At 42.8% G+C, this 27,832-nt stretch overlaps 1 protein-coding gene across 1 annotated transcript in view; it reads right to left on the bottom strand.

The window, feature by feature from the left end:
- Positions 1–27,832, bottom strand: part of OLFML2B (olfactomedin like 2B) — a 296,438-nt gene that overhangs the window by 151,740 nt on the left and 116,866 nt on the right. Inside the window, exon 2 of the mRNA XM_063940271.1 lies at positions 5,422–5,685. Coding sequence (XP_063796341.1) covers positions 5,422–5,685 — 264 coding nt within the window. The remainder of the gene's footprint in view (positions 1–5,421; positions 5,686–27,832) is intronic.

Raw genomic sequence — 27,832 nt, 5'->3', positions numbered from 1 at the left:
CCAAGTACAGATCCCCGGGGTACTCCACTTGTAACATTTCCCTCCATAGATTGCACTCCATTTACTACAACTGTCTGTTTCCTATCCTGCAACCAGGTTCTTATCCATTTAACTGTTTTATAATCCACCCCTATGCTTTCAAGTTTATTTAGCAGTCTGCGATGTGGGACAGTGTCAAATACCTTACTAAAGTCTAGGTATGCTACATCTACGGCTACCCCTTGATCTATTAATTTCATCACAGAGTCAAAAAAGTCAATAAGATTTGTTTCGCATGATCTCCCACCAGTAAATCCATGCTGTTTTGGATCCTGTAAGTTGTTTGATTTAAGATATTCCACAACTCTTTCTTTTAATAGTTTTTCCATTACTTTCCCTACTACTGATCTAAGGCTTACTGGTCTGTAGTTACTTGCTTCTTCCTTGCTTCCACTTTTGTGCAGTGGAACTACATTCGCTCTTTTCCAGTCCTCTGGAATGGCACCTGCATTTAGTGGCTGGTTAAATAATTCTGTTAAAGGTGTCACCAGCACATCTTTTAGCTCTTTTAGTATCCTTGGGTGTTTCCCACCTGGCCCCATTGATTTATCCACTTTTAGTTTTGAAAGCTCAGTTAGGACCTTCTCCTCTGTAAATGTACTTTCATCTACCTTATTTTTATGAATGTCCTTGCAACATAACCGTGGCCCCTTCCCTTCTCTTTCTGTAGTAAATACTGAGCAAAAATAATTATTTAGGTGATTTGCTATTGCCTTGTCTCCCTCCTCCAAATGCTCACTCTCTGTCTTAAGTCTTATTATTCCTCCATTTGATTTTTTCCTTTCAATTATATACTTACAAAAAGTTTTGCCCCTTTCTCTACTGACAGAGCCATTTTCTCCTCAGCTTCTGCCTTTGCATGTCTGATCACTTTCTTAGCGTCCTTCCGTCTGTCAAGATACACCTCTTTGTCATCATTATTTTGAGTGTGTTTGTATTTCCTAAAAGCCATCTTTTTTGCTTTCACACTAGTTGATACTTCTTTTGTGAACCACATTGGCTTCCTTTTCCTGGTGCTTTTCCTAACCCTTTTGATACAAATTTCTGTTGCCCTTAGTATTGCACTTTTCAGTTTTTTGCACCTCTCCTGCACCCCTTCCAAGTTCCTCCAGTCCGACAATGAATCACTTAAACATCTCCCCATTTTTGCAAAGTCAGCATTTAAAAAATCCAACACCTTTGTTTTTGTGTGACAGGAGTTGGATCCTGTCTTTAAACTAAACCATACTGCTTGATGATCACTGGATCCCAGGTGCTCACCCACATATATGTCTGATATCCTGTCACCATTTGTAAGAATTACATCTAATATTGAGTCTTTGCGAGTGGGCTCCCTCACCAATTGCTTGAGAGAAGCTCCCTGTAAGGAATTTAGAAATTTGCCACTTATAGCTGAACTTGCAAAAGACCCCTCCCAATTTACATACGGTAAATTAAAGTCTCCCATGATTATGACTTCTCTCTTTAAAGCCATTTTAGTGATGTCCAACAATAGGTTCCTGTCCAAATCCTGCTCCTGGCCTGGTTGTCTATAGATCACCCTAATGCGAATAATGTCCTTCTCCCTGGTTTCTATGGTGACCCAAAGGGCCTCAGTTTTGTCTTCAATTTTTTGTATTAAAGTAGCATTTATGTGTTGTTGTTTTTTTTTTTAAAAACTACCCCTCCTCCTATTCTTCCCATTCTATCCTCCCTAAATAAATTATATCCTCGTATAGCTATGTCCCAGTCATGATTCTCATTGCACCATGACTCTGTAATTGCCAAAATATCCAGGTTATCCCTTGTCATAATCGCAATTAGCTCTGGAATTTTGTCTCCTAAGCTCCTAGCATTTGTGCACACATAGCTTTAAGAATTATGTCTGTGCATCTGTTATTAGTAGCCATGTCCAGACAGTACAAAAAAAATGACACGTTTAAAGTTGAAATTACCTGTTTTGTGATGTTGCTCATTGTTTGGTATTTGTTTTTTTTACTAATCAGAAATCACACTCTGTCCTTTACACCACGACTACACCTCACTAAATGTAGAGATATAGTACACCTGACCACAAATGGCCAAACGATCAAAGGAGGTAAACACCAGACAGCATGCAATAATAAACTGTTTCACTGAGCAACTTCCCCACACATGCGATGCCAATTGCAAGCAAAACATTACATCAAAAAACATAAATGAGTTGCAAGCAAATCATGTTATAACAACTGTTCTTAGACTGCATGAGGATGTGAGAGAGAAACATATGTACATACTACATACATTTAAATGGACAGATGAGTTTGCATGAGGATGAAAGGCATGTTGTATGTCTGTTCCTTTACGGTAATGTAGTTTGTCTGTTTCCGTCCTGTTGAAGTCCTGAATAAGTCCTTTTTACAATATTTCATAACCCTTTTAAACAACCCTTCTAATACAACCCTGATCAGCCTAGCACCTTTCCTTTTGAATGAATTCTATCCATGTGTACTGTGTTCAATAGTTCCAATCAAGGTCTAACACCCCACCCCCAGTTACAGAGGATGCAATAAAACTTCACAAGCATAAACACTGATAGCAGATTACCAACAATTCAGAAAGTTGAAATAAAGTGTCTTCCTAGTATACAATGATAACTGCTGATGTAAATATTATTGACGAAATTACCCAATATAATATATTTGCACTGCAGCATGAATTTTCTAAATAGACTAAAACTGCAAGGGAACGGTGAAATTACCCAATATCAATGTACCAAGTACTGAGGTGACAAATACAGGTTGAGCCTTCCATATCCAAAATGCTTGGGACCAGAAGTAATTTGGATATCAGATATTTCCGTATTTTGGAATAATTGCATACCATAATGAGATATCATGACGATGGGACCAAAGTCTAAGCACAAAATGCATTTATGTTTCATATACACCTTATACACACTGACTGAAGGTCATTTTAGCCAATATTTTTAATAATGTTGTCCATTAAACAAAGTTGTGTACATACACACAATTTATTTGTGCTTCATATACACCTTATACAAACAGTTTGAAAGTCATTTTAGCCAATATTTTTAAAAACTTTGTGTATTAAACAAAGTTTGTGGACATTGAGCCATCAGAAAACAAAGATTTCATTATCTCAGTCTCACTCAAAAAATTCTGTATTTTGGAATATTCTGTATTTCGGAATATTTGGATATGGGATACTCAACCTGTACTGGGCTTTTAAAATGTTTCCAATCTGTGCCTGCTTTAAAATATCACCACAATATCACTGCAGTAGTAACTTTATACAACTTTCCTACCTTTTGCTTGCTGGGCTCTGCAGTCAGCTACTGTCACCGAGATGGAAGTGGTGGGGAAATCAAAGCTGATAACCTTAAATTGTAGTCAGTCTAAGAAAATTGTAAATTGCATGCAGGTTTTGCAAATTGCAATCTGAAATTTTACTAAATCACGGAGAACTAGATTTTTGGGATATAAAAGTAACACAGGATTAAATGTATAAAACTGTAAACTGATGCATGTGTTTTACTTTACAGTGTTGTGGCCCAGAATATTTGTAGCGAATATGCATTGTAGTCGCATCACTAATGTGATAAAAGTAGAAAGCACAAGTTCACTGGCACCAGACCTGCATGCAGCAGTGCATGCACTGCATGCTAACCTGGGTGAACCTGGGTGAAAAGGCAAAAGACAGAGGACCAATCCAAGTGAGCCAAGCCATGCATTCCGCCACACAGTGTTGTCCAATACATGGTAAGCGACTTTGGATGCAGCTATGATGTGACACAGATGCTGAATTACCAAATGGGCACTAAAGTCCCGGAATCATTAATCATTAAACTGCTCTACAATAGGTGATAGAAAAGTTTGCATTTTCAGACAAGAGAAGCTTGGAGTAATGGGATTGCTTATGTGCTTCACATTGAATGCAATAGCCAAAACAGCACTGTGATTTACAGAATACACATACATGACATTTATATGTCTGGGATGGCACATTTGTGAGGTTAGTAGGGGGCTTCTTTCCAAAACATTAGGTATGAGCATTTGGGAGTTGTTCTATACCTTCAATGAGAATGCTTTTGTACCACACGTATGTGTACATAGTGTTCTGTCTCTCCCCCAGTATACACCCGTGTAACAATTTTTGCTTCACTGCAATAGGGAGGTATGTTTTTGTATAACCTTTGTCCTCTGGTGCTTCTGTTCGTGTTGATTACAGCTCACATACAGGAAGCTAAAGCAACACTAAAGGGAAAACCTGCTTATAGGATTTCCACCATACCACTATATATTAGAGATGGGCAGCTGTCTCCAATATTTCCAAAAGATTGATGTTCATCTAATGCATGTGATTTTTACTGCACATGTGCAATTGTAACGGTGCATGCGCAAAAGTCATATCGATCACAGGAAAGATTAATATTAATTTCATGATTATTTCCTGTATTAAATACAGACATGGCGATCCTGTATTGATCAGATAGATTTATTTGGGACCACCGATTGGCCATCTCTACAGTATACAGTACAGTATGAGTATAGTACTTATATCACTGGCATGCAGTGTATGTGAGCTGTATGTGTTGAATTCCAGATTCCCAATACATGCACCAGAGACCCTCAACCTGCTTTCAGTGCTGAGATGCAGTTAAAATACCCGCTGTCGGGATCCCGGCATTCAGGAGACCAATGACCGACAGTCGGTAGAATACTGACGCCCGGAATCCCGACCACCTCCTGGTATTCCCACTAGGTTGGTAGGTCCACACCACCAACTGAGTGGGAATATAACCTGTGAGCGGACTTGCTGCTGGGATTCCGGCAGACGGTATGCCGCTGCTGGTATACTGTATCATACGTATGCCGTCTCTGGTGCTGAGAAGAGGAAACACAGCAGGAGGACATTCTACTGCCATCAGAGTGTATGTTATAGTTGTTACGATGACTAGGAAGTGTCCAGCTCTGATATAATGACATATTTCTGAGACTTTATGAACAATGTTTGCAAATGAAATGCATACTGTAGCTAGGTTTCTAGAACTATGATTAAAATAAATTATAGGCCCTCTATATTTAAAGTTATTACAGAACTTGTCTTGTTTCCCCTAATTATAATAGTGTATATAGTGCAATTTATTTCATACATTTTTTTTCTCTTTTTAGCATTATCCTTTGGATGGTCTGCTTCTGGGGTCAGTAGCAAGTTACCCTGCTTGCTTGCAAACTGGTATTAACTTAAGGCCCCCTGATGTGACATCTTGATCCACTAATGTCTTGAAGTGACAATAACACGTGTGATGAAGAACAACATTAAATATACAGTTCGAAGTGTTTAAAATGAGTAAATGACAGATGCATATATTATCTGTATGATGGTATAGAAAACAAATACCTTGAAGCCATTCTTCTCTGTTTCTCTAAGCTTCTTCAGTCGAAAATCTCCCTCACAAGGATTTAGGGCAGATGGTGGTGCAACACAGGCACACTTACAGTCTGGGCCTGATGTTATGGTCTCCACTGTATAGAAGTCCTCTGGCTGTGAATGGCCATTGTTAGTTCTTTGACATGAGTCTCTATTCAGTGGCTTCACAACACACTTACATTTACAGTTGGTTCCCTCTGATATGGCTTTTACCTTGTCGTAGTCGCCCATCAACTGCAAAAAAAAAAGCAGAAATATAAGAGACAAATCTGATATATATATATTATCTATGTATATATATATATATATATATATATATATTAAAAAATGAAGTATAAAAAGCGCCTAGTAGTGTTGGTGACTCACTCCTCGTGAAAAAATTGTGATAATAAAACAGATATAGTATAGTAAACTTAGCTGCGGGTATTTCTGGTAGATGACTCTTATAGACAGCACATGTAAAGGAGAGATAAAATAAACATAGTGTGTACTGTTTTTAAATTTCCACAGGTGTTTTTCTGTATATATAAAAAACAATTTATAGGAACTATGCAGGTTCCAATTTTAAAGGAGAAACTATGTTTAGTTAAAAACAATAGTTTAATAGACACACTCCTGCCCAAACATGCAGGTTACATATATAAATAAAACAGTACACAAAATCAAAGGACATATATAGCAGCTGGTTCAATTGTAAAAATGCAGGTATTAATCGTACAATGTTAAAAAATATAGCAGGCTTATCTGTCCACAAATATGGGTATTGGATTAGATTTCATCCTTGAATGCAAGTATCAAACGTACAAGATATAAGGTAAAAACATGGCTTATCTGTCCACGGATAGGAAGTCAGAAAGGGGTGGGCATCCAGTCCCTGTCCCAACGCGTTTCGTCCTAAAATGAGGACTTCTTCAAGGGGATGACATGCTGTGGGAGTCCTGGGGTTTTTATCCTAAAATATGGGGTCACCTTCTCTTTCCTGGCCGGGCACCGTGGTATGGCTGCTGTTAGAGATCCACCTGCACTATGTATATATATATATATATATATATATATACTTAGCAGTATAGAAATTATGCATGACATAGTATAGTGAAAACAAAATTAAAAACTGCAAGTAAGGTTTAAGCTACAATTAACAGAAAAAGATGTTTCATACTGAAGTGGGCTGTGAAAAAGCCCAGCAGACTACCACAATAGAATGATATGGCATTCCATCATTGAACAAGCAGTTGTTGACCATAGATATTGGTAAACCTATTATATATATATATATATATATATATATATATATATTACAGTATGCTGCGAGTTGCATGTACTGCAAATGATGTGTATATTAAAACGTTTGGGATAATTTGGATTGAGAAACCTCCCTTTATCTCAAATACACCATTTGCAAGTTTGAACTATCCCACCATTTATGACAGAAAAGAGAAAGGACCAATGACAGAACAAACAGGCATCAGGTGACGAGGGGCGTGACTTTGCCCGGACTCAAAAGAATGAGGGAATTGATTCCACATCTATCCACTTCTCCCAGAAGAAGGCCCCAAAGGGGTTGAAACGCATTGGAGCTACAGAGATTTACCCAACACAACCAAATTGCCATAATAGGAAGGAGCGCAGAGTGTAAGAAAGTACGGGACGATCCGGTCACGTGACGCGGCAACACGGAAGTGAGTGGACGTCGCTGAGCAACCAGGAGGACACAGGAAGAGGGGAAGAGAGCCGGCACAGAGACGCGGGGAACGGCATCAACGAGTCTCCGTACGCGGCGGGGACTTTACAGGCAACAGCTCGGAGGAGCATTGACTGGAATCTCCCTTGCCCTAGACGGTGTTCCTCCCCCAGAGCGACCGGACTTCAGGTGAGCGCCTGAACCCAGGCGCACCACTGGAGACCGGGATAGAGGTTGAGGAACGAGTCCGGAGTCACAGCCTTTATCCATTCCTTGCAAATCCACACCGCATTGCTCAGCACTGTGCAGACTCCAATATCTACAAACTCACCCCAGTACTTATCATACTCATAGCGCTCACACTATACTATATGCGGGACGCCGCATACAAAAAGACTATACTGGAACTTTAAGGACTTCAGCAGTAGTTTTTAATAATTTTTTCATACTTTTTCATATTTTTTCGATTTCTTTTTGATTTTATTTATTTTTCCCTCTTCCCTCCCCTAAAGATTTGCAAATATTGAACTTCTTTGTGTTACTGAAGCAAAAGGCACTTTGAAGAACTTTTAATATTATTATTATTATTTTTCATAATAAATCAATTGGTTTATGCTACACCCTCGGCAATCATTTCATACTGACAGCATATATATTTATGTTTGGTATAGTTCATTTGTCCCTCCTGAGAGGAAACAATTGACAATTTACAAATACAGTAAGTCTACTACACAGCAATAGGGTGGGGACAAATTTACAATAAAACAATCTGCAGCACAGATTTCAGTTAAAATAAGGGCTACAATTAACACTGCTATCTAATTGAGTAATCATTAAACTATCACATAGTCTAGGATTGAGCGCAGTACGGAATCATAACATATAATGTGTATATGTATAGTTCTAACTAGAGATGACCATTTTTGCTGGTTTGGGTTCTGATTTGTTATCTGATTTTAATTTTACCTAAATGCCTTGAGTGGCTTTAGTTTTGTATTTTTTATTTTAAATGACAAAAAGTGAAAATTACATAATTTGGGCCTTTTTTTGTTCCTACATTATTATTAACCTGATAACATTAATTTCCAGTCATTTTCAATCAATGTTGACCACCTTACAGCTCACAATATTGCCAGTGAGATAGATGGTTACTATGCGACAGAGCAGCCGCACAAACACGCGGCAGTTTATAGCACAACTATGATACATTGTCACACAGCAGTGGCAGACATGAAAAGTGGTATAAAATGGAATTGTCATTGGGCCTTCCCACCCACCCTTATGTTGGATTTTTAAAATGACATGCACAGTTTAACAAACCAAGCACTTCAGCAACAGGAACTGCAACTTTTGCGGACTGCCACTTTTGTGGCTGAAGTGCATGGTTTGTTTGGGCCTCCACAAAACAAGCTATCTATGGACTTAAGGCAGCTAAGATAACAGCTCTGCAGTAGCAAGATATCATCACCACTACCAACCTCATCCTCATAAGTGTGTACATCATCCTCACACAATATCAATTCATCCCCGCTATAATCCACCATTACAATAGTCTCTGTACTTTGATGTAATTGCAGGTAAAGGTCTTCTTCGTGGAATTTGTATTTTATTTTGATTAACATCATCTTTTCCACATTTTGAGGAAGTAGCCTACTACGCTGATCGCTGAAAAGGTTTCTGACTGTGCTAAAAACTCTTTCTGAGTACACACTGGATGGTGGGCAGCAGTAATGCAAAGTCGGTTTGTACAAGGGCCTTTCAAATTGCCTTTTTTTTCCTTTCAGTAGTCAAAGGGACTCTGTGACATGTCTATTGGTATGGTGTCATAAAAATAATCCTCCACCATACTTTATATGGCGACCCTATCAGATGGAGTGATGATAGAGGTATCAATAATTTTAGGCAATTCTTTTAGACTCAACCAAATGTCAAACTTAAAGAACAAATTTTTTTTCTTTTAACTGGCAGCTCAGCTCACACTGTGTGGAGTCACAGGGTTTACATGAAGTGAACAAAGTGCACTGGGGCACACAGCATACTGGAGTAGATAGCTTGCACAGGACAACACACACAAATTATATAGTATTTTTTTATTTTTTTAACTGGCAGCTCAGCTCACACTGTATGGAGTCACAGGGCTTGCAAAAGTGAACAAAGTGCACTAGAGTACATGATGTACTGGGGTAGCTAGAGTGCACAGGGCTTACGTGAAGTAAACAAAGTCCACTGGGGCACAGAGTGCACAGAACAGTACAAACAAATTATACAACAATATTTTAAAAAAAATATATATTTTTTAACTGACCGCTCGGCTCACGATGCATGGAGTGAGATCGCTTTTATATGTATGTGAATGAACAAAGCGCACTTGGGTACAGCGTAGTGTGCAGAACAGTACAAACAAATTATACCTTTTTTTATTACTTTTTACTTTTACTTTTTTTGCAACTGTCAAGCAATATGGAGACACACTGCTTATGTGAACAAAGTGGGTGGGGCCTGCAGGGTCAGTGCAGTACCACTGTGCGATGGAATTGGACTAAGGGGACTTGGCACAGCTTGTGGATGTACACAGCATAGCCACTTGTAGTAAATAGACACAGCACAGCCACTTGTGGATGGACACCGCACAGCCACTTGTAGTAGACACAGAACAGCCACTTAGATGGACACCGTACAGTCCTTAGATGGATGGACATAGCAGAGCAGAGTGCAGCACACAGCAGCGTGACTGGAGTGAAATGGTGCAGATTCATTGCTGCCGTTCCCTATTTAGAATTCAAAACCCGCAAGAATCCGATGCCAGGTGGATGAGGTTTTGCCTTTATTTGGAATCCAAGCTTGGTGGGAAAACACGAGCCAGGACTCGGATTTACTTGAATCTCAGAAGTTTCCTGGTGGGAAAACACGAGCCAGGACTCGGATTTACTTGAATCTCAGAAGTTTGGGCGCATTTGGATTTCCTAAAATCCGAACTGCTTATCTCTAGTTCTTACAAGTTAATGGGCCTAATTCAATAAGGATTGCAAATTCTGCTAATTAGCAGAATTTGCAATCCTTTTGCTGGCATGCTGGGGGCTGCCCATCGCAGACTGCCTAACATGCTGACTGCTGCCTACCCCACTTGATGAAGCAGAAATTGCGATCGCATCCTGTTTGCACTGCACCATTCCCGTTTGGCCAGCTCCGCCCCCGCAATGCTCCATCTCCGCCCTGGAAACGGAGCATTGCGCCCCCCCCCCCCCCACCCTGCCTGATTGACAGGCAGAGGTGAAAGCATTTTACGATCCAACCTGAATTAGCCCTCATATCTTGATTTTCCAGCTTCACCCATGTCTTCATTGGCTGGGCCTATCATGCTCACAAATGCCCATGTGCTGGCCAATTCCGATCTATATTACATAGTGGAGAAGAGGCAACATGTCTGGCTGTTTCCTCAGGAGGTAAACATAAATGTGCCACTTTGTCATGCTTATATGAGCTAGCTATTATATTCCAGTACTACATTTCTATTTGTGTCAAGTCCTAGCCAAGTGGTTTACCAGGTCAATTTATCTTTGTTTTGTGCCTTTAAAATTTTTCTGTGATGCTCCTTTAGTGTAATGGTTAGCATGCCTGGCAAACATCTTCTAGGCAGTACCTATATACTGTACCTATAAATAGAGCACAAAATGATCTCCTGGGGCACAGAATGTATTGTAAACTAAAGAGCAATTAATCCTTCTTGAAGCAAGCAACATGATGTGTGTACAATATTGGTTTGGGAGTGCGACCATTATGCTAACAATGTATGTATTCTTTGTCAAGCACTGCAGAATGTTAACCAGAAAAAAAACCACATTAAAAAAGCCCACAGGAAAATTATACAGAAAAAAACCCAATGTTCACAAGAAAAATGCTCACATGGAAAAATGCCCACATGGAAGATTGTCCACACATAAAAAAATGCCCACACAGAAACATTCCCAAATGGAACATTGAAAAGAAAATAATAGGGGCGCTCATATATCCAAAGCACTGTACCTCACAAGATAACAGCCATGGAGTCCCAATATAATATATTAAAATTACTTTGGGGGTCATTCCGAGTTGTTCGCTCGGTAAATTTTTTCGCATCGCAGCGATTTTCCGCTTAGTGCGCATGCGCAATGTCCGCAGTGCGACTGCGCCAAGTAAATTTGCTATGCAGTTAGGAATTTTACTCACGGCTTTTTCATCGTTCTGGTGATCGTAGTGTGATTGACAGGAAGTGGGTGTTACTGGGCGGAAACTGGCCGTTTTATGGGTGTGTGTGCGGAAAAACGCTACCGTTTCTAGGAAAAACGCGGGAGTGGCTGGAGAAACGGAGGAGTGTCTGGGCGAACGCTGGGTGTGTTTGTGACATCAAACCAGGAACGACAAGCACTGAACTGATCGCAGATGCCGAGTAAGTCTGGAGCTACTCAGAAACTGCTAAGAGAGGTGTAATCGCAATATTGCGAATACGTCGTTCGCAATTTTAAGAAGCTAAGATTCACTCCCAGTAGGCGGCGGCTTAGCGTGAGTTAATCTGCTAAAAGCAGCTTGCGAGCGAACAACTCGGAATGAGGGCCTTTATTGTGAAAAAACAAATACTCTTTGTGTCTATATATTTTGCTATTATGTGGTGAATAGTCTTATGAAATTGTATAGCAATTGCATAACACTTTATATGATTGTTTGATAATAAATACAAATTAGTATAAAAAGCAGCTAGAAACCAAGTACATATGTCAATGTAATTGTTCAGTAATAATAGGACCATTATGTCAAACCGTGCGTCCCCGGAATGAATATATTCGTTGCGGCTTTAAAAACTGCGGAAAAATAGTTGAATTGAACTGTTTATAAGCCACTAGATTTCAGTGGCTTTATATATATTTACCAAGCTCAGGTGGGTGACGGCACGGAACTGATGACAAGAGAACCATCAATTCCAATAATGGAAGATCCATAGTGCGCTTGATGTATATTCTCCACACAGGTTATATCATCTTTACCACTGTGGCTGTGCTGTATGGGTATCAGTCCCAAGATGTAGGCACTGTTGGTATGGGCGGCGTGTGGACCGCGTCCGCAGCGGGGATGGTACTGCCGCTGGGTTTGACTGTATAGTAGAGGTCCCATGGTGGGTAAATGGAACACAGTCAGTTGTTTAAACTGGAGAGGGATTGACTTCCTGTCTCTTATGCGGGGCTTGAGGCGGCTTGTACGTTGTTTGTAATGCCGCTGCAGCTGTGCCGTTGGGTTAATTGGCCCTGGAGTGTGGGCACTGTTGGTGTTGGCAGCGTATGGACCGCAATCGCAGCCAAATCGGTATAGCCGCTGGGTATGACCGTATGGTGAGAGTACCATGATGAATGAAGTGAGCTGTGGTCAATTATTCAAACTGGAGGGGGATTGGCTTCCCGTCTCCCATGCAGGGCTTTAAGCGGCTTATACGGTGATGTTCAGACGAGGCCGGCATATGGAGCAACCACCTGGACTAGTTAGTGCTGTTGTGGGCGGAGTCAAATGGAACATTGCTCATGTGGACTATAGCAGAAATTAGTAGAGATGAGCGGGTTCGGTTCTCTGAGAACCGAACCCTACCGGACATCACGTGCCGAGCCCGGATCTGAGTCCAGCTCGGGTTTTCCCGCCTGACTCGGAAACCAGAACGAGGCAAAACGTCATCATCCCGCTGTTGGATTCTTGCTGGTTTTGGATTCCATATAAGGAGCCGCGCATCACTGCCATTTTCACTCCAGTCCTGGAGAGTGTAGTGAGAGGATGTGTCTCTCTCCTCAGTGTCTGTCAGTGCGGGAAAGTGGTGTGGCGACCTACTCTGTCTTATGTGTGTCATTCCAGTGCTGTGTTGTGCTGCATCAGTCCAGTGGTGGTGTCTTGTGCTGCATCAGTCCAGTCACAGTGGTGGTGTCCTCTGCTGCCATTTGTCCAGTGTTGCTGTATAAGTCCAGTCCACTGCAGTGGTGCTGTGTTGTCCTGCATTAGTCCAGTGGTGGTGTCCCTGTGCTGCTGTATAAGTCCAGTGGTACCGCAGTATAAGTCCAGTAATACTGCCGTATATGTCCAGTGATACGGCCATATATGTCCAGTGATACGGCCGTATACGTCCAGTGATACTGCCGTATAAATCCAGTCCAGTGGTACTGCCAAATAATTCCAGTGATACTGCCGTATATGTCCTGTGGTACTGCCAAATAAATCCAGTGGTACTGCTGCATAAATTCAGTCCAGTGGTACTGCCATATATGTCCAGTGATACTGCCATATATGTCCAGTGGTACTGCTGTATAAGTCCAGTGATACTGCCGTACAAATCCAGACCAGTGGTACTGCCGTATAAGTCCAGTGGTACTGCAGTATAAATCCAGTGGTACTGCCGTATAAGTCCAGTGGTACTGCAGTATAAATCCAGTGATACTGCCGTATAAGTCCAGTGGTACTGCCATATAAATCTAGTGATACTGCCATAAAAATCCAGTCCAATGGTACTGCCGTATAAATCCAGTCCAGTGGTACTGCTGTATAAGTCCAGTGGTACTGCCGTATAAATCCAGTCCAGTGGTACTGCTGTATAACTCCAGTGGTACTGCCATATAATTCCAGTGATACTGCTGCACATGTCCAGTGGTACTGCATATAAATCCAGTGGTCCTGCCATATAAATCCAGTCCAGTGGTACTGCCGTATAAATCCAGTCCAGTGGTACTGCCGTATAAATCCAGTCTAGTGGTACTGTCGTATAAATCCAGTGGTACTGCCGCATATGTCCAGTGATACTGCCGTATATGTCCAGTGATACTGCCGTATAAATCCAGTCCAGTGGTACTGTCGTATAAATCCAGTGGTACTGCCGTATATGTCCAGTGATACTGCTGTATATGTCCTGTGGTACTGCCGTATAAATCCAGTGGTACTGCTGTATAAATCCAGTCCAGTGGTACTGCTATATATGTCCAGTGATACTGCCATATATGTCCAGTGGTACTGCTGTATAAGTCCAGTGATACTGCCGTATTAATCCAGACCAGTGGTACTGCCATATAAGTTCAGTGGTACTGCAGTATAAATCCAGTGGTACTGCCGTATAAGTCCAGTGGTACTGCCATATAAATCTAGGGATACTGCTGTATAAATCCAGTCCAGTGGTACTGCCGCATATGTCCAGTGGTACTGCCGTATAAATCCAGTCCAGTGGTACTGCTGTATAAGTCCAGTGGTACTGCTGTATAAGTCCAGTGGTACTGCCATATAAATCCAGACCAGTGGTACTGCCGTATAAGTCCAGTGGTACTGCCATATTATTCCAGTGATACTGCCGTATAAGTCCAGTGGTACTGCCATATAAATCCAGACCAGTGGTACTGCCGTATAAGTCCAGTGGTACTGCCATATAATTCCAGTGATAATGCCGTATAAGTCCAGTGGTAATGCCATTTAAATCCAGTCCAGTGGTACTGCCATATATGTCCAATGGTACTGCCTTATAAATCCAGTGATACTGCCGTATAAATCCAGTCCAGTGGTACTGCCATATAATTCCAGTGGTACTGCCATATAATTCCAGTGATACTGCCGCACATGTCCAGTGGTACTGCCGTATAAATCCAGTAGTGCTGCCGTATAAATCCAATCCAGTGGTACTGCCATATAATTCCAGTGATTTTACTGTATATGTCCAGTGGTACTTCCATATAAATCCAGTGGTACTGCCGTATAAGTCCAGTGCTACTGCCATATAATTCCAGTGATACTGCCGTATTTGTCCAGTGGTACTGCCATGTAAGTCCAGTGATACTGCCATATAAGTCCAGTCCAGTGGTACTGGCATATAAATCCAGTGGTACTGCCGTATAAATCCAGTTAATTGGTACTGCCATATAAATCCAGTCCAGTGGTACTGCCATATAAATCCAGTGGTACTGCCATATAAATCCAGTCCAGTGGTACTTCCGTATAAATCCAGTGGTCCTGCCGTATAAATCCAGTCCAGTGGTACTGCCGTATAAATCCAGTCCAGTGGTACTGCCGTATAAATCCAGTCCAGTGGTACTGTCATATAAATCCAGTGGTATTGCCGTATAAATCCAGTCCAGTGGTACTGCTGTATAAATCCAGTGGTACTGCCGAATAAATCCACTCCAGTGATACTGCCGTATAAATCCAGTGGTACTGCCATATAAATCCAGTCCAGTGGTACTGCCGTATAAACCCAGTGGTACTGCCATATAAATCCAGGGGCACTGTTGTATAAATCCAGTCCGGTGGTACTGCCGTATAAATCCAGTGCAGCGGTACTGCCGTATAAATCCAGTGGTACTGCTATATAAATCCAGTCCAGTGGTACTGCCGTATAAATCCAGTGGTACTGCCGTATAAATCAGTGGCGTGCGGTGAGGTCAGTGGCTGGTGAGGCACTATAGCCATAATGTCCGCCGAATCCTGCCGATGGCCCCTATCGCCGCCGAGCCAATGCCCGCTACTTGCCCTGAGCCGCTGCTTGCTGCCACCGCCAATGGCTTACAAACTCACCCACCATCAACTGACCCAGCCCTCCGCCACTAATTTGCATCTCAGTCCAATGCCGCCAATGCCTGCTACCTGCCTGCTCATCATACTTGTGATATATTGTACATTTGTATAAAAAAAAATGAAATAAAAAATTAGTGTTTGGGAAGGGAGTGGGAGGAGGACATGAATGCAATTTTGTTGTCCAGGGCTTCCATTAACTTAATGGAAAAGGGTCTGAATGGGTTAAAAAATGTAAAAAAAAATGTGTGAGGTCCCCCCTCCTAAGTATAACCATCCTCGGGCTCTTTGAGCCAGTCCTGGTTGTTTAAATACCAGGAAAAAAATTGACAGGGGTTCCCCGTATTTAGACAACCAGCACCGGGCTCTTAGTCCGGTCCTGGTTCCAAAAATACGGGGGACAAAAGATGTAGGGGTCCCCCGTATTTTTAAAACCAGCACCGGGCTCCACTAGCCAGGGACATAATGCCACAGCCAGGGGACACATTTATGTAGGTCCCTGCGGCCGTGGCATTACCCCCCCCCAACTAGTCACCCCTGGCCGGGGTTCCCTGGAGGAGTGGGGACCCCTTAAATCAAGGGTCGTCGTCCCCTCCAGGCACCCAAGGGCCAGGGGTGAAGCCCGAGGCTGTCTCCAGCACCCCTGGGCGGTGGGTGCCGGGCTGATAGCCATGTGTGTAAAACAAAAGAGTATTGTTTTTTGTTGTGGAAGCACAAGGCCCAGCAAGCCTCCCCCGCTAGCTGGTACTTGGGGAACCTCAAGTACCAGCGTGCGAGGAAATAACGGGCCCACTGGTACCTGTAGTTCTACAAAAAAAAAATACCCAAATAAAAACAGAACACACACACCGTGAAAGTAAAAGTTTATTAAAAACACACTTACACACTCACACATACTTACCTACATCCCACGCCGGTCATGTCCACTTGTCCAGTAGAATCCATTAGGGTCGGTACCTGCAAAAACTGAAAGTTCTGCTTATATACATCAATGCACAGACCGGGGAAAAGGAGAGAGAGAGAGAGAGAGAGAGAGAGAGAGAGAGACACAGATAGACAGACAGACACACACACATACACACACACACACACACACACACACACACACACACTGACTCTCTGTACTCACCACAGGCGCCTCTCGCTGTCCCTGCGCTCCGGACGCGGCTCTGCTGCACACACACACAGACACCGGCTGCTGGAGGAGGAGAGCGCCAGCCGCCGCTCAACTTTCACCACTTACCACACACGGCGGCTCCAGGAGCGCTCCCGCCGCTATCTTCTACACAGGGTCCCTGAGATGATCCACAACAGGCAGCAGCAGGTGACGGACTTCGGGGGAGATGAAGGGAGGGAGCAGCTAACTATCCCGCCGCCTCCTACGGATGATTGGACCAGCGGATCCAGCACTGGATCCGCTGTCCAATCATTTCTGCCTTGCTGACAGTGATGTCAGCGAGGCACTTCTATAGGTGCCGCTTTGCCTATCTTTCTCAATGGGCTTTTACAGCCCACTTCTTGGCCCCACCCCCTGCTCGATCCCCGTTTACATTATCTACGGGAGGCACTGCTATCAGTGCCTCCCAAACCTATTTAAACCCCTAAAATTCTTAGAATAACATAAAGAACATACTTATGACACAGAACATGTGTCATAAGTATCTTCTTTTTGTTATTTTAATAATTAATCACAGGGAAGGCATTGCCTCCCCTGCCTCCCCTGACTGCACGTCCCTGGTATAAATCCAGTCCAGTGGTACTGCCATATAAATCCAGTGGTACTGCCGTATAAATCCAGTCCAGTGGTACTGCCGTTTAAATCCAGTCCAGTGGTACTGCCGTATAAGTCCAGTCCAGTGATACTGCTGTATATGTCCAGTGGTACTGCTGTATAAGTCTAGTTCAGTGGTACTGCCATATAAGTTCACTGGTGCTGTCCTGTGCTGTATATTATTTACTCCAAATAAAGGAGTTATTAATATTTAATCCAAATAATTTTTGAAGGGTTTGCCCTGTGTGGTGTAGAGGTACGCTTTCCTGTGCTGCATTTTGTTATGTAACTCCAGAAAAATAATGGAGAACAAAAATTTGGAGGATAAAATAGGGAAAGATCAAGAACCACTTCCTCCTACTGCTGCCACTGCTGTTGTTGCTGCTGGGAGTTGATCGTCATCCCAGAAGGGAAGACGGAAGACCACTTGTACTACTTCAACTAAGCAAATGACTGTCCAACAGTCTTTTGTGAGGAAGATGAAATATGACAGCAGTCATCCTGTTGCAAAGCGGATAACTGAGGCCTTGACAGTTATGTTGGTGTTAGACGTGTGTCCGGTATTCGCCATTGGTGCAATGGGACTGCAGTGCCACTCCTAGATGGGCCAAGTGTTTGTGCCACACACTTGTGTCGCTTAGCTTAGTCATACAGCTACAGTGCCTCATTGCACCTCTTTTTCTTCTTTGCATGATGTGCTGTTTGGGGGCCTTGTTTTTTTACGCGCCATCCTGTCTGTCACTGCAATGCCACTCCTAGATGGGCCAGGTGATTGTGCCGCACCCTTGTGTCGCTTAGCTTAGTCATACAGCTACCTCATTGCACCTCTTTCAATTTTTGCATGATGTGCTATTTGGAGACTAGTTTTTTTTAAGTGCCATCCTGTCTGCCACTGCAGTGCCACTCCTAGATGGGCCAGGTGTTTGTGCCGCACCCTTGTGTCGCTTAGCTTAGTCATACAGCTACCTCATTGCACCTCTTTTACTTCTTTGCATCATGTGCAATCAGCGACCTCGGTGCAACTTTTAGGCCTAAAAACAATATTGTGAGGTGTAAGGTGTTCAGATAGACTGGAAATGAGTGGAAATTAATGTTATTGATGTTAATAATACTGTAGGATCAAAATTACGCCCAAATTCTGTCATTTTAGCTATTTTTATGTTTGTTTCAAAAATCATCCAGATCCAAAACCATAAGGGTGATTTTGGCAAAACCTATCCAGATCCAAAACACGAGCGGGGATCCAAATGCAAAACCAAAACACAAAACACGAAAAGTGCCCACCGCACATCTCTAGAAATGAGTAAGATGCTATTTGAACCCGCATATATTGTGCAGCAAAGGACAAAGAATATCAGTCAAACAAATGGACATGCCTGTACTCTAGAATACCTATACATTTAACACATATTATATATATTGTGTCTATCCATCAGGGGCATATTTAGAGCGGAGGGGGCCCATGACCGGAGAGGGCCCATGAGCAGTCTTCAACTGGGGCCTCTTCCTCTCTCTTGCCAGCAGTTCGGCAGTGTAGTCAGTGTCATGGTGCTAGAGTCTACTGCGCAGGCTCAGGACTCCGGGAAAATGATGTGGCAGACATTTTTCTGGCAATTATCCCCTACTGTGCATGTGCAAAACTCCGGGAAAATTCTCACCACGCCATTTTCACTGTGATTTTGCAGGGCTGCCATAGCTCAGATTGACATAGGTGAATACTGAAAAATGGGTACAGCATGTGCATGGTGGGCACCCCTGCTCCCATTATAGATATGCCACTGGTATCCATTAAGAAGATGGGTTATAAAAGGCTACATCCAGCAACTCGATCTATCACAGAATCAGATATGCTACACCATCTCTGTCCTGATGGTGGTGAAGAATGCTTTTAGATGGCTCATTTGACGTTCGCACTATTTGTTAATGACATAGACATTTGCCTGTACAGTATCTTGCATAAGATATCTGCTGGAGTGGGACATTCTGGAGGGTGCGGTAGAGTATGATGGCTTTCGCCTACCAACCAGAGCTGAGGGACAAACTGTAAACAGTGCAGAAGAATTAATCCGCCAACCATAACCACTAATATTGCTTCCATGTTGGAATAAAGGACAAGGTTTTTGGTTCTAAAACATGTTTGTTGAAATAAAATGTTGCTTCACTTTTTAACATGTAGTAGAGACTGACTTCCATGTTTGACGCATATGAAAGCCTAAATGTGCATGAGTACCGTGTGTGTGTGTGTGTGTGTGTGTGTGTGTGTGTGTGTGTGTGTGTGTGTGTGTGTATATATATATATATATATATATATATATATTAACACAAAAACTCCTTCTGCGCTAATTGAAATGGGAAAAGATTTTTATGCCTGGAAAAATTAGTCTGGCTACCGTATCTCATTAAGTTCTCTGTTAGGAAGAACCAAGTACAATAAAGAATATATAGCAATAATGAGATTGGCGCCCCTGGGTTAAGGTCAACTCCCAGCAGTTACTCACACCTGCTAGGTGATTTAATACAATAATGATAAAAAGTCTTGACGAGGAGACTAATAACCATCACTTTGTTCCTCTATAGCAATTTATTAAAATACATAAAAGACAAGATCAATGTCCATAATCATACAGTGGTTTCTGAGGTAAAATCCTTCCGAAGTTGACACTGTTTGGAGGTCAAGATCAATATACAGATGTTTCTTTGCAAACTCCTCCTCTTATTACTATTAAAGATGGAGGTCACATCAGAATGAAACAGAAAAACACAACGTGTTTCGTCTCACACCGAGACTTCATCAGGGGTACATCTATAATTAGTTCAAAGCACATTATAAGTTCATATTTCTGTACACAGTAAACTGGATAGAGATAGAGTGCTGCATACAGTAGCTGAAATTTACGTTAGCAAATTGTTTTGCAGTACACATACTGTATATCTATCACTGAAGTCTGGCATCCTCTTAAACAGTGGCTGATTTTACCTATATCCTGCAGTTCCCCCAGGTAAAATCCAGGGCCGCCATCAAGGGGGTGCCCTGTGTACAGTTGTCCCGGGCCCAGCCACTCTGACAGAGTGGAGGGCCCGGGCTGCACACACAGCCAGCCATGGCTATTCCCGGCGGTGGCCGCCGCTGATGACGCTGACCGCAGCTTGCCGGCTGCCCCTTCATGTCCCGCTGCCCGCCGCCGATCACAGCAAGCTGCTGCTTGATGTTCTTTTTAATAAAGTTTATTTTATTCGGATGTGACGCAGCGTGACGTCATGACGTCACGCCACGTCGGGTGAAGAGGAGCCGCGGAGCTAGGGACAGGAGGAGGCCGGCAGCAGCAGACTGCGTGGGAGAGAGAGCAGAGAGGACAGATTTGTAAAGGTAAGTATGTTGTATGTCTCTGTCTCTGTCTGTGACTGTGTGTTTTTGAGAAGGGGGCCCTGGGCTGTGAGGACATGTGTACCTGGCACTGGGGGCATATCTGGCAGGCACTGAGGGGGCATTTCTGTATGTGGCAATGGGGGCATATCTGGCACTGGGGGCATATCTGGCAGGCACTGTGGGGGCATATCTAGCACAGGGGACATATGTATCTGGCACTGGGGGCATATCTGGCAGGCACTGTGCAGGCATTTCTTTATCTGGCACTGGGGGCATATCTGGCACTGAGGTCTGGGGGCATATCTGGTAGGCACTGTGGGGGCATTTCTGTATCTGGCACTGGGGGCATATCTGGCACTGGGGGCATATCTGGCAGGCACTGTGGGGGCATTTATGTATGTGGCACTGGGGGCATATCTGGCACTGGGGGCATATCTGGCAGGCACTGTGGGGGCATTTCTGTATGTGGCACTGGGGGCATATCTGGCACTAGGGTTTATTTAATGAGGGTGGATAGGTACCTGCCTAAAGAGTCTACCTTAAAGCGCAACGGAATTTGCTGCGCTATATAAGAAACTGTTAATAAATAAAATAAATAAATAAATAATACCGTGGCGTATATTCCCTCCGCTGCTGCTGTCAGAGGGACCCAAAGGTCCCTTTGCCTCCCTGCCTCCTACCCCTGTGTCTGTCATGCTAGCAGGATCCCCCACCCCCAGCGGCTACAGACAATAGCAGCCGCTGGTAAGTGTAAAACAACCCCCCAAGCCACCCTCAGACCCTCCCTGTGTACCTGGCAGCTGTCCGGGATCTAAACACTAAAGTCGCAATGTTACCGATGGGCCGATGGTCATGATGTTCTTGATCGATGTTTCGATGTTTGGGGGAAATAATTAAAAATAAATAAAAAAATATTATTTTTTTTTTTACTTTTTTTGAACTAAAATCATTTTGGATAGGGTTAAATTCATGTTCACCTAATTCACTCATTAAAAAAATCCTGGCAATTTGTTTTTTGGGGAAAATATTGTCAGTTATAGTAAGTGGTTAAAGGGTCATGCACACCAATTTTCCGGGGTACCACACATACAATAAGCCGGCACATTGACCTGGGTCGCAAGTCCTGTGGAAAAACGTGGTTGACTGCAGAGGTGCAGACCCGGGACTGTCAAAACAGGTTGGTTCCTTTCAGTCATATGCCCGATGTGGGTCATTTTGCCCAGGGCCATCTTAACAGCATTGTAGGCACTGGGCAAAGCATTGGGGCCTGTCCCCTGCCGACCCATTCACAGGAATAAATACAAATTGATTATAACTCAGAGGGGCCAGGCAGCATTGTCTACCGGCCTCCATAGAAGCTCCAGAGGCAGTTTGAAGGCCCATAGAATTGTGGGGCCATAGGGCAGCTACACAGCAAGCCCATACGTTAAGATGGTCCTAATTTTGCCATGTCCTGGCAAATTCACGGGTTTCTCAGTATGTCTGAAAGGGGTATAAGAGACCTCATGTTGCATTAATGCATGGTGTTGCCTTTACAACCCCAGTGCCAGAGAAGGCTTGTTCTCATAGCTGGAATACAGGCACAAGTGGTTGGCTCTACAGTGTGCTTCTGCATCCATCATACTGTAGCTCTGATGTGATCTTTCTTCACCCCTAGAAACTGTACTCCACAAAATCATACATGTTATATCCTGATTCCATACAGTTTTTCCATATCTAGAATCCTTCAGCTGAATGTCCAGTTCCAACAACTGGAGAACCAGCTGCCCAGTGAATGTAGGTGACAATAATGAAAATGTATGTCAGTAGACGCTCTAAGAGATTGTTTTTGAGTTAGCCTTTATGGGTTTTTTTTGGGTATGGATGTGCACTATACCCTGGTAAGAGGGATAAGCATTGTGCTATATACGGACAGGTGTTGGATGCTGTTCTATATATTGGACATCGAGCATTCAGTATGTAGTATATTGTTTCTGCACAAATATAAATCTATTTATGGCTCTGAAATTAGGTATTTATCCATGCCTGATTCTCATTTTATAAATAAACAAGTAGAGAACACATTGCAAACTTTTACCCTATTTCCTAGGCTGAGTTTAATCCTTTCCTGTTTTCTTTGGTATATGGCTAGCTTTTATAAGACAGCAATCTGATTGTAAATATATTGTAGTGGAAGCATTTTGATCCAGTGGAAAGTACTTTAAATACAGTAGGTGCACAAAAGGAAAAATTCCACAAGCATGAGGCAGTTGTCTGTCGGCTTAATTTACAATATACACATAACGTACATCTGTGATGTTGATTTTCCATTGCCATGTGTAGATGGCACTTCCCCCAGATCATTGAGCTGCATGCCTACTTTCTGCCCTTGGGGGACAACTGTTCAGACTAGAGATGCATCTACTGTAGGTGGGCAGAGAGCAGTAAAGATCTGAAGAGTATAAATGTCAGAAGTTTATCCTCTTACAACTGTAGTTTATTACCATCTCTTTTATTAAAAGTTTAATTTATGGCTTAAATTCATCATGAAAGTTTACTTTATTATATTTTACACTTTTATATGTTTGACGCTTTGTGTTTGGACCTTATTCAGTAAGGATTGCAAATTCAGCTTTTTAGCAGAATCTGCAATCCTTTCACTCGCATGCTGGGTGCCACCCATCACAGGGCAAGGCCGTCCAGCATACTGTCCGCCGCCCACCCAATGCGATCACACTGAAATTGCAGCATGATCGCAATTTCAGAGTGATCACAGAAATTATGGAAACCTCCTGTCTGTGCAGCCTGGCTGCGACAGAAGGCAGCCCTGCGCCATTTTTAAGATCGGAGCGGCTGTGAGTGACGAGCAGGGACTGATTGCCTAAATATTCTCTGTACACTATATAAATAATAGTTAATAAATAAAATATCTGCAGATCATCAGTGCATAGACATTAGAGGGCTGCATTATTTAAATGTGGTCCTACTAAATTTATGGAAGCTAGGCTGGAGTGGATCTTCTCCCATCTGTGGAATTATTTTTTTGCAGCGTAGTGGTTAATGTATGGTGATCACATTTATTTACATTTAGGAAGAGGGGATTATCTTTTTTGAAAGGGGTCACCCATCTTTCTATGTGCCATGTTTGGGGAGATATAAGAACTGTTGCTCATATTAAGTCCCATTAGGCATTTGTTAAACTGGCAGAATACTTAAACTGCTTTTTCAGCATTGATTTATTAGGTAAATAAAACTAAACAGCTATAGCGGAATCATGGTGGAATATTGGCTATTAGGTGTAGTGCAAATATATAAATGGGAGACATATATTGGTGAATTTAGCTATATGGGACATACTGGAATGTGAAACAATATGAACATACAGTGCATCCGGAAAGTATTCACAGCACTTCACTTTTTCCACATTTTGTTATGTTACAGCCTTATTCCAAAATGGAATAAATTCATTTTTTCCCTCAAAATTCTACACGCAGTACCCCATAATGACAAAAGTTTTTTTGAGATTTCTGCAACTTTATTAAAAAAAAGAAAAAAAGAAAAGAAACACATGTACATAAGTATTCACAGCTTTTGCCATGAAGCTCAAAATCGAGCTCAGGTCCATCCCGTTTCCACTAATCATCCATGAGATGTTCCTGCAGCTGAACTGGAGTCCACCTGTGGTAAATTCAGTTGATTGGACATGATTTGGAAAGGCATACATCTGTCTATATAAGGTCCCACAGTTGACAGGGCATGTCCGAGCGCAAACCAAGCATGAAGTCAAAGGAATTGTCTGTAGACCTGCGAGACAAGATTGTCTCGAGGCACAAATCTGGAGAAGGGTACAGAAAAATATCTGCTGCTTTGAAGGTCTCAATAATCACAGTGGCCTCCATCATTCATACATGGAAGAAGTTCAGAACCACCAGAGCTCTTCCTAGAGCTGGGCAGCCATCTAAACTGAGCAATCGGGGGAGAAGGGCCCTAGTCAGGGTGGTGACCAAGAACCCGATGGTCACTCTGTCAGAGCTACAAAATTCCTCTGTGTAGAGAGGAGAACCTTCCAGAAGGACAACAATCTCTGCAGCAATCCACCAATCAGGCCTGTATGGTAGAGAGGCCACACAGAAGCCACTCCTTAGTAAAAAGGCACAGGACTGGAGTTTTCCAAAATGCACCTGAAGAACTCTCAGACCATGAGAAACAAAATTCTCTGGTCTGATGAGACAAAGATTGAACTCTTTGGTATGAATGCCAGGCGTCATGTTTGGAGGAAACTAGGCACTGCTCATCCCCGGGTCAATACCATCCCTACAGTGAAGCATGGTGGTGGCAGCATCATGCTCTGGGGATGTTTTTCAGAGGCAGGAACTGGGAGACTAGTCAGGAGAGAGGAAAAGATGAATGCAGCAATGTACAGAGACATCCTGGATGAAAACCTGCTGCAGGGCGCTCTTGACCTCAGACTGGGGCGACGGTTCATCTTTCAGCAGGACAACGACCCTAAGCATACAGCCAAGATATCAAAGGAGTGAATTCAGGACAACTCGCCCAGCCAGAGCCCAGACTTGAATCCGATTGAACATCTCTGGACAGATCTGAAAACGGCTGTGCACCAACGTTTCCCATCCAACCTGATGGAGCTTGAGAGGCGCTGCAAAGAGGAATGGGCAAAACTGCCCAAAGATAGGTGTTCCAAGCTTGTGGCATCATATTCAAAAATACTTGAGGCTGTAATTGCTGCCAAAGTTGCATCAACAAAGTATTGAGCAAAGGCTGTGAATAGTTATGTACATGTGATTTCTTAGTTTTTTATTTTTAATAAATTAGCAAAAATCTCAAAAAAACTTTTTTCACATTGTCATTATGGGGTATTGTGTGTAGAATTTTGAGGGAAAAATTAATTTATTCAATTTTGGGATAAGGCTGTAACATAACAAAATGTGGAAAAGTGGAGCGCTGTGAATACTTTCCGGATGCACTGTATAGGCAATATGGCATATTGGCTATTTGATCATACTGTATGAGCTATTTGGTGGTAGGTAAGTCTACTGTATATGGAGGTTTACTGGTTATGTAATGGCAAGTACACTTGTATATTAGTTATCTAAGGAAATCACGCTCAAAGGCTAACTACCTCCATTTCAAACATATGATCTTTTCCTTCAGTGCTGCCATTTCCCTCACTAAACAGTCACACTTCAAGAACCGCATCTCCTCCCAGTCTTCAAACCCTTGTGCCTCTTTGCCACTGTCAACACCCTCCTGTGCCCACCCCCACCTCAACTTTCATCCTCACTATCTGCTATTGACTTTGCCACTTACATCACATCCAAAATTGACTCCATATGGCAGAACATCCCATCCCACCAGACCATCAGCAACCAGCCACCTCCTTTCCTATACCACCCCTCTTCATCCCTCTTACCAGCTCTGACATATATCTGGTGAAGAACTCATGGCATTCATCTATTCATTCCCACAAACACCTCCCCACTTGTCCTTTTCCCCTCCTGTCTCCTCCGCTACCTCTCTCCTTCGGCCTGTTCCCATCTTACCTACCTCCTCAATTTCTCTCTCTTATCAGGCATTGTTCCCTTTTCCTTCAAGCAACATCTCCCCTATTCTTAAAAACCTACCCTTGGTCCATAAACTTTGTACAACTACCGACCCATCTCTCTCCTCCCTTTTGCCTCCAAACTCCTTGAGCGTATTGTCTACAACCATCTTACTGCCTTTATTTCCCCCCACTCACTGCAGGACCCATTCTAGTCTGGTTTCTGTCCTCTACACTCCACTGAAACTGCCCTCATGAAAGTCAGCAATTACCTTCTTTCTGCTAAATCCAAGGGCTATTACTCTCTACTTATTCTCCTTGACCTCTCTGCTGCTTTTGACACTGTAAACCACCCTCTCCTCCTGCAAATTTTTCACTCCCTTTGTCTGCATGATTTTGCCCTCTCCTGGCTGTCCACTTAACTCTCTGACCATTTCTTCTCTGTCTCCTTTCATGTCACCCAAGGTTCTTGGTCCTCTCCTTCTCTCTCTCTCTCTCTCTCTCTCTCTCTCTCTCTCTCTCTCCCCCTCTATATATATATATATATATATATATATATATATATATATACTGTAAATATATATAATCTCTATGCTGATGATACTACCTTTCCTCCCCTGGCCTCTCTCCTGCTCTTCTCACTCGTATCTCCAATTGTCTCTCTGCTATCTCTTTTTGGATGTCTCAGTGCTTTCTTAAACTTAACATGTCTAACTAAGACTGAGCTGCTCATCTTCCCACCCTCCCATAAAACCTGGCCCCTTATAATTTCATTATCTATTGATACCACTACGATCTCCTCTAGACCCAAAGTGCACTGTCTTGGACTACTCCTTGACTCCTCCCTCTGCTTCAAACAACATATTCAGCACTTCTCAAACCCTGCCATTTTCATCTAAAAAATATGTCCATGATCAGACCCTTTTTCATCCAGAATGCCACTAAGATCTTTATCCACCCACTGGCCATCTCGAGACTGGACTACTGTAATCTTCTCCTATATGGCTTCTCTGACAAATACCTCTCTCCACTCCAGTCTATCCTCAGTGATGCTGCCTATCTCATCTTCCTCACCAAACGCACTACATCCACCTTCCCTCTCTGACAAGCCGTTCACTGGCTCCCCTTCCCCTTCAGAATACAATTCAAGCTTTTTAAACTCACTTACAAAGCTTTTACCCACTCCTCTCCCATTTACATCTCTGACCTTATCTCCCTTTACACTCCCACCCATCCTTTTTGCTCTGCTAATGCACGCCGCCTCTCCTGCCTACTGATTACTTCCTCCCACTACTACCTTTTGCACATGATTTTGTACGTGCTGCTCCCTTTCTCTGGAATTCTCTACCTCTCTCGCTCAGACTCTCAACCTCTCTACGAAACTTCAAAACTACAAAACTCTCAAGACTCACTTCTTCACAAGGACATGCACTGAGGCTGGAGAAAGGTAGGTTCAAGGGAACTTTGAGG

This window comes from Pseudophryne corroboree, chromosome 9 (assembly GCF_028390025.1).
Source record: "Pseudophryne corroboree isolate aPseCor3 chromosome 9, aPseCor3.hap2, whole genome shotgun sequence".
In the NCBI taxonomy this organism is placed as follows: domain Eukaryota; kingdom Metazoa; phylum Chordata; class Amphibia; order Anura; family Myobatrachidae; genus Pseudophryne; species Pseudophryne corroboree.
Note: the sequence above shows the minus strand (reverse complement) of the source record. Positions and strands in the feature narration are given on the sequence as shown.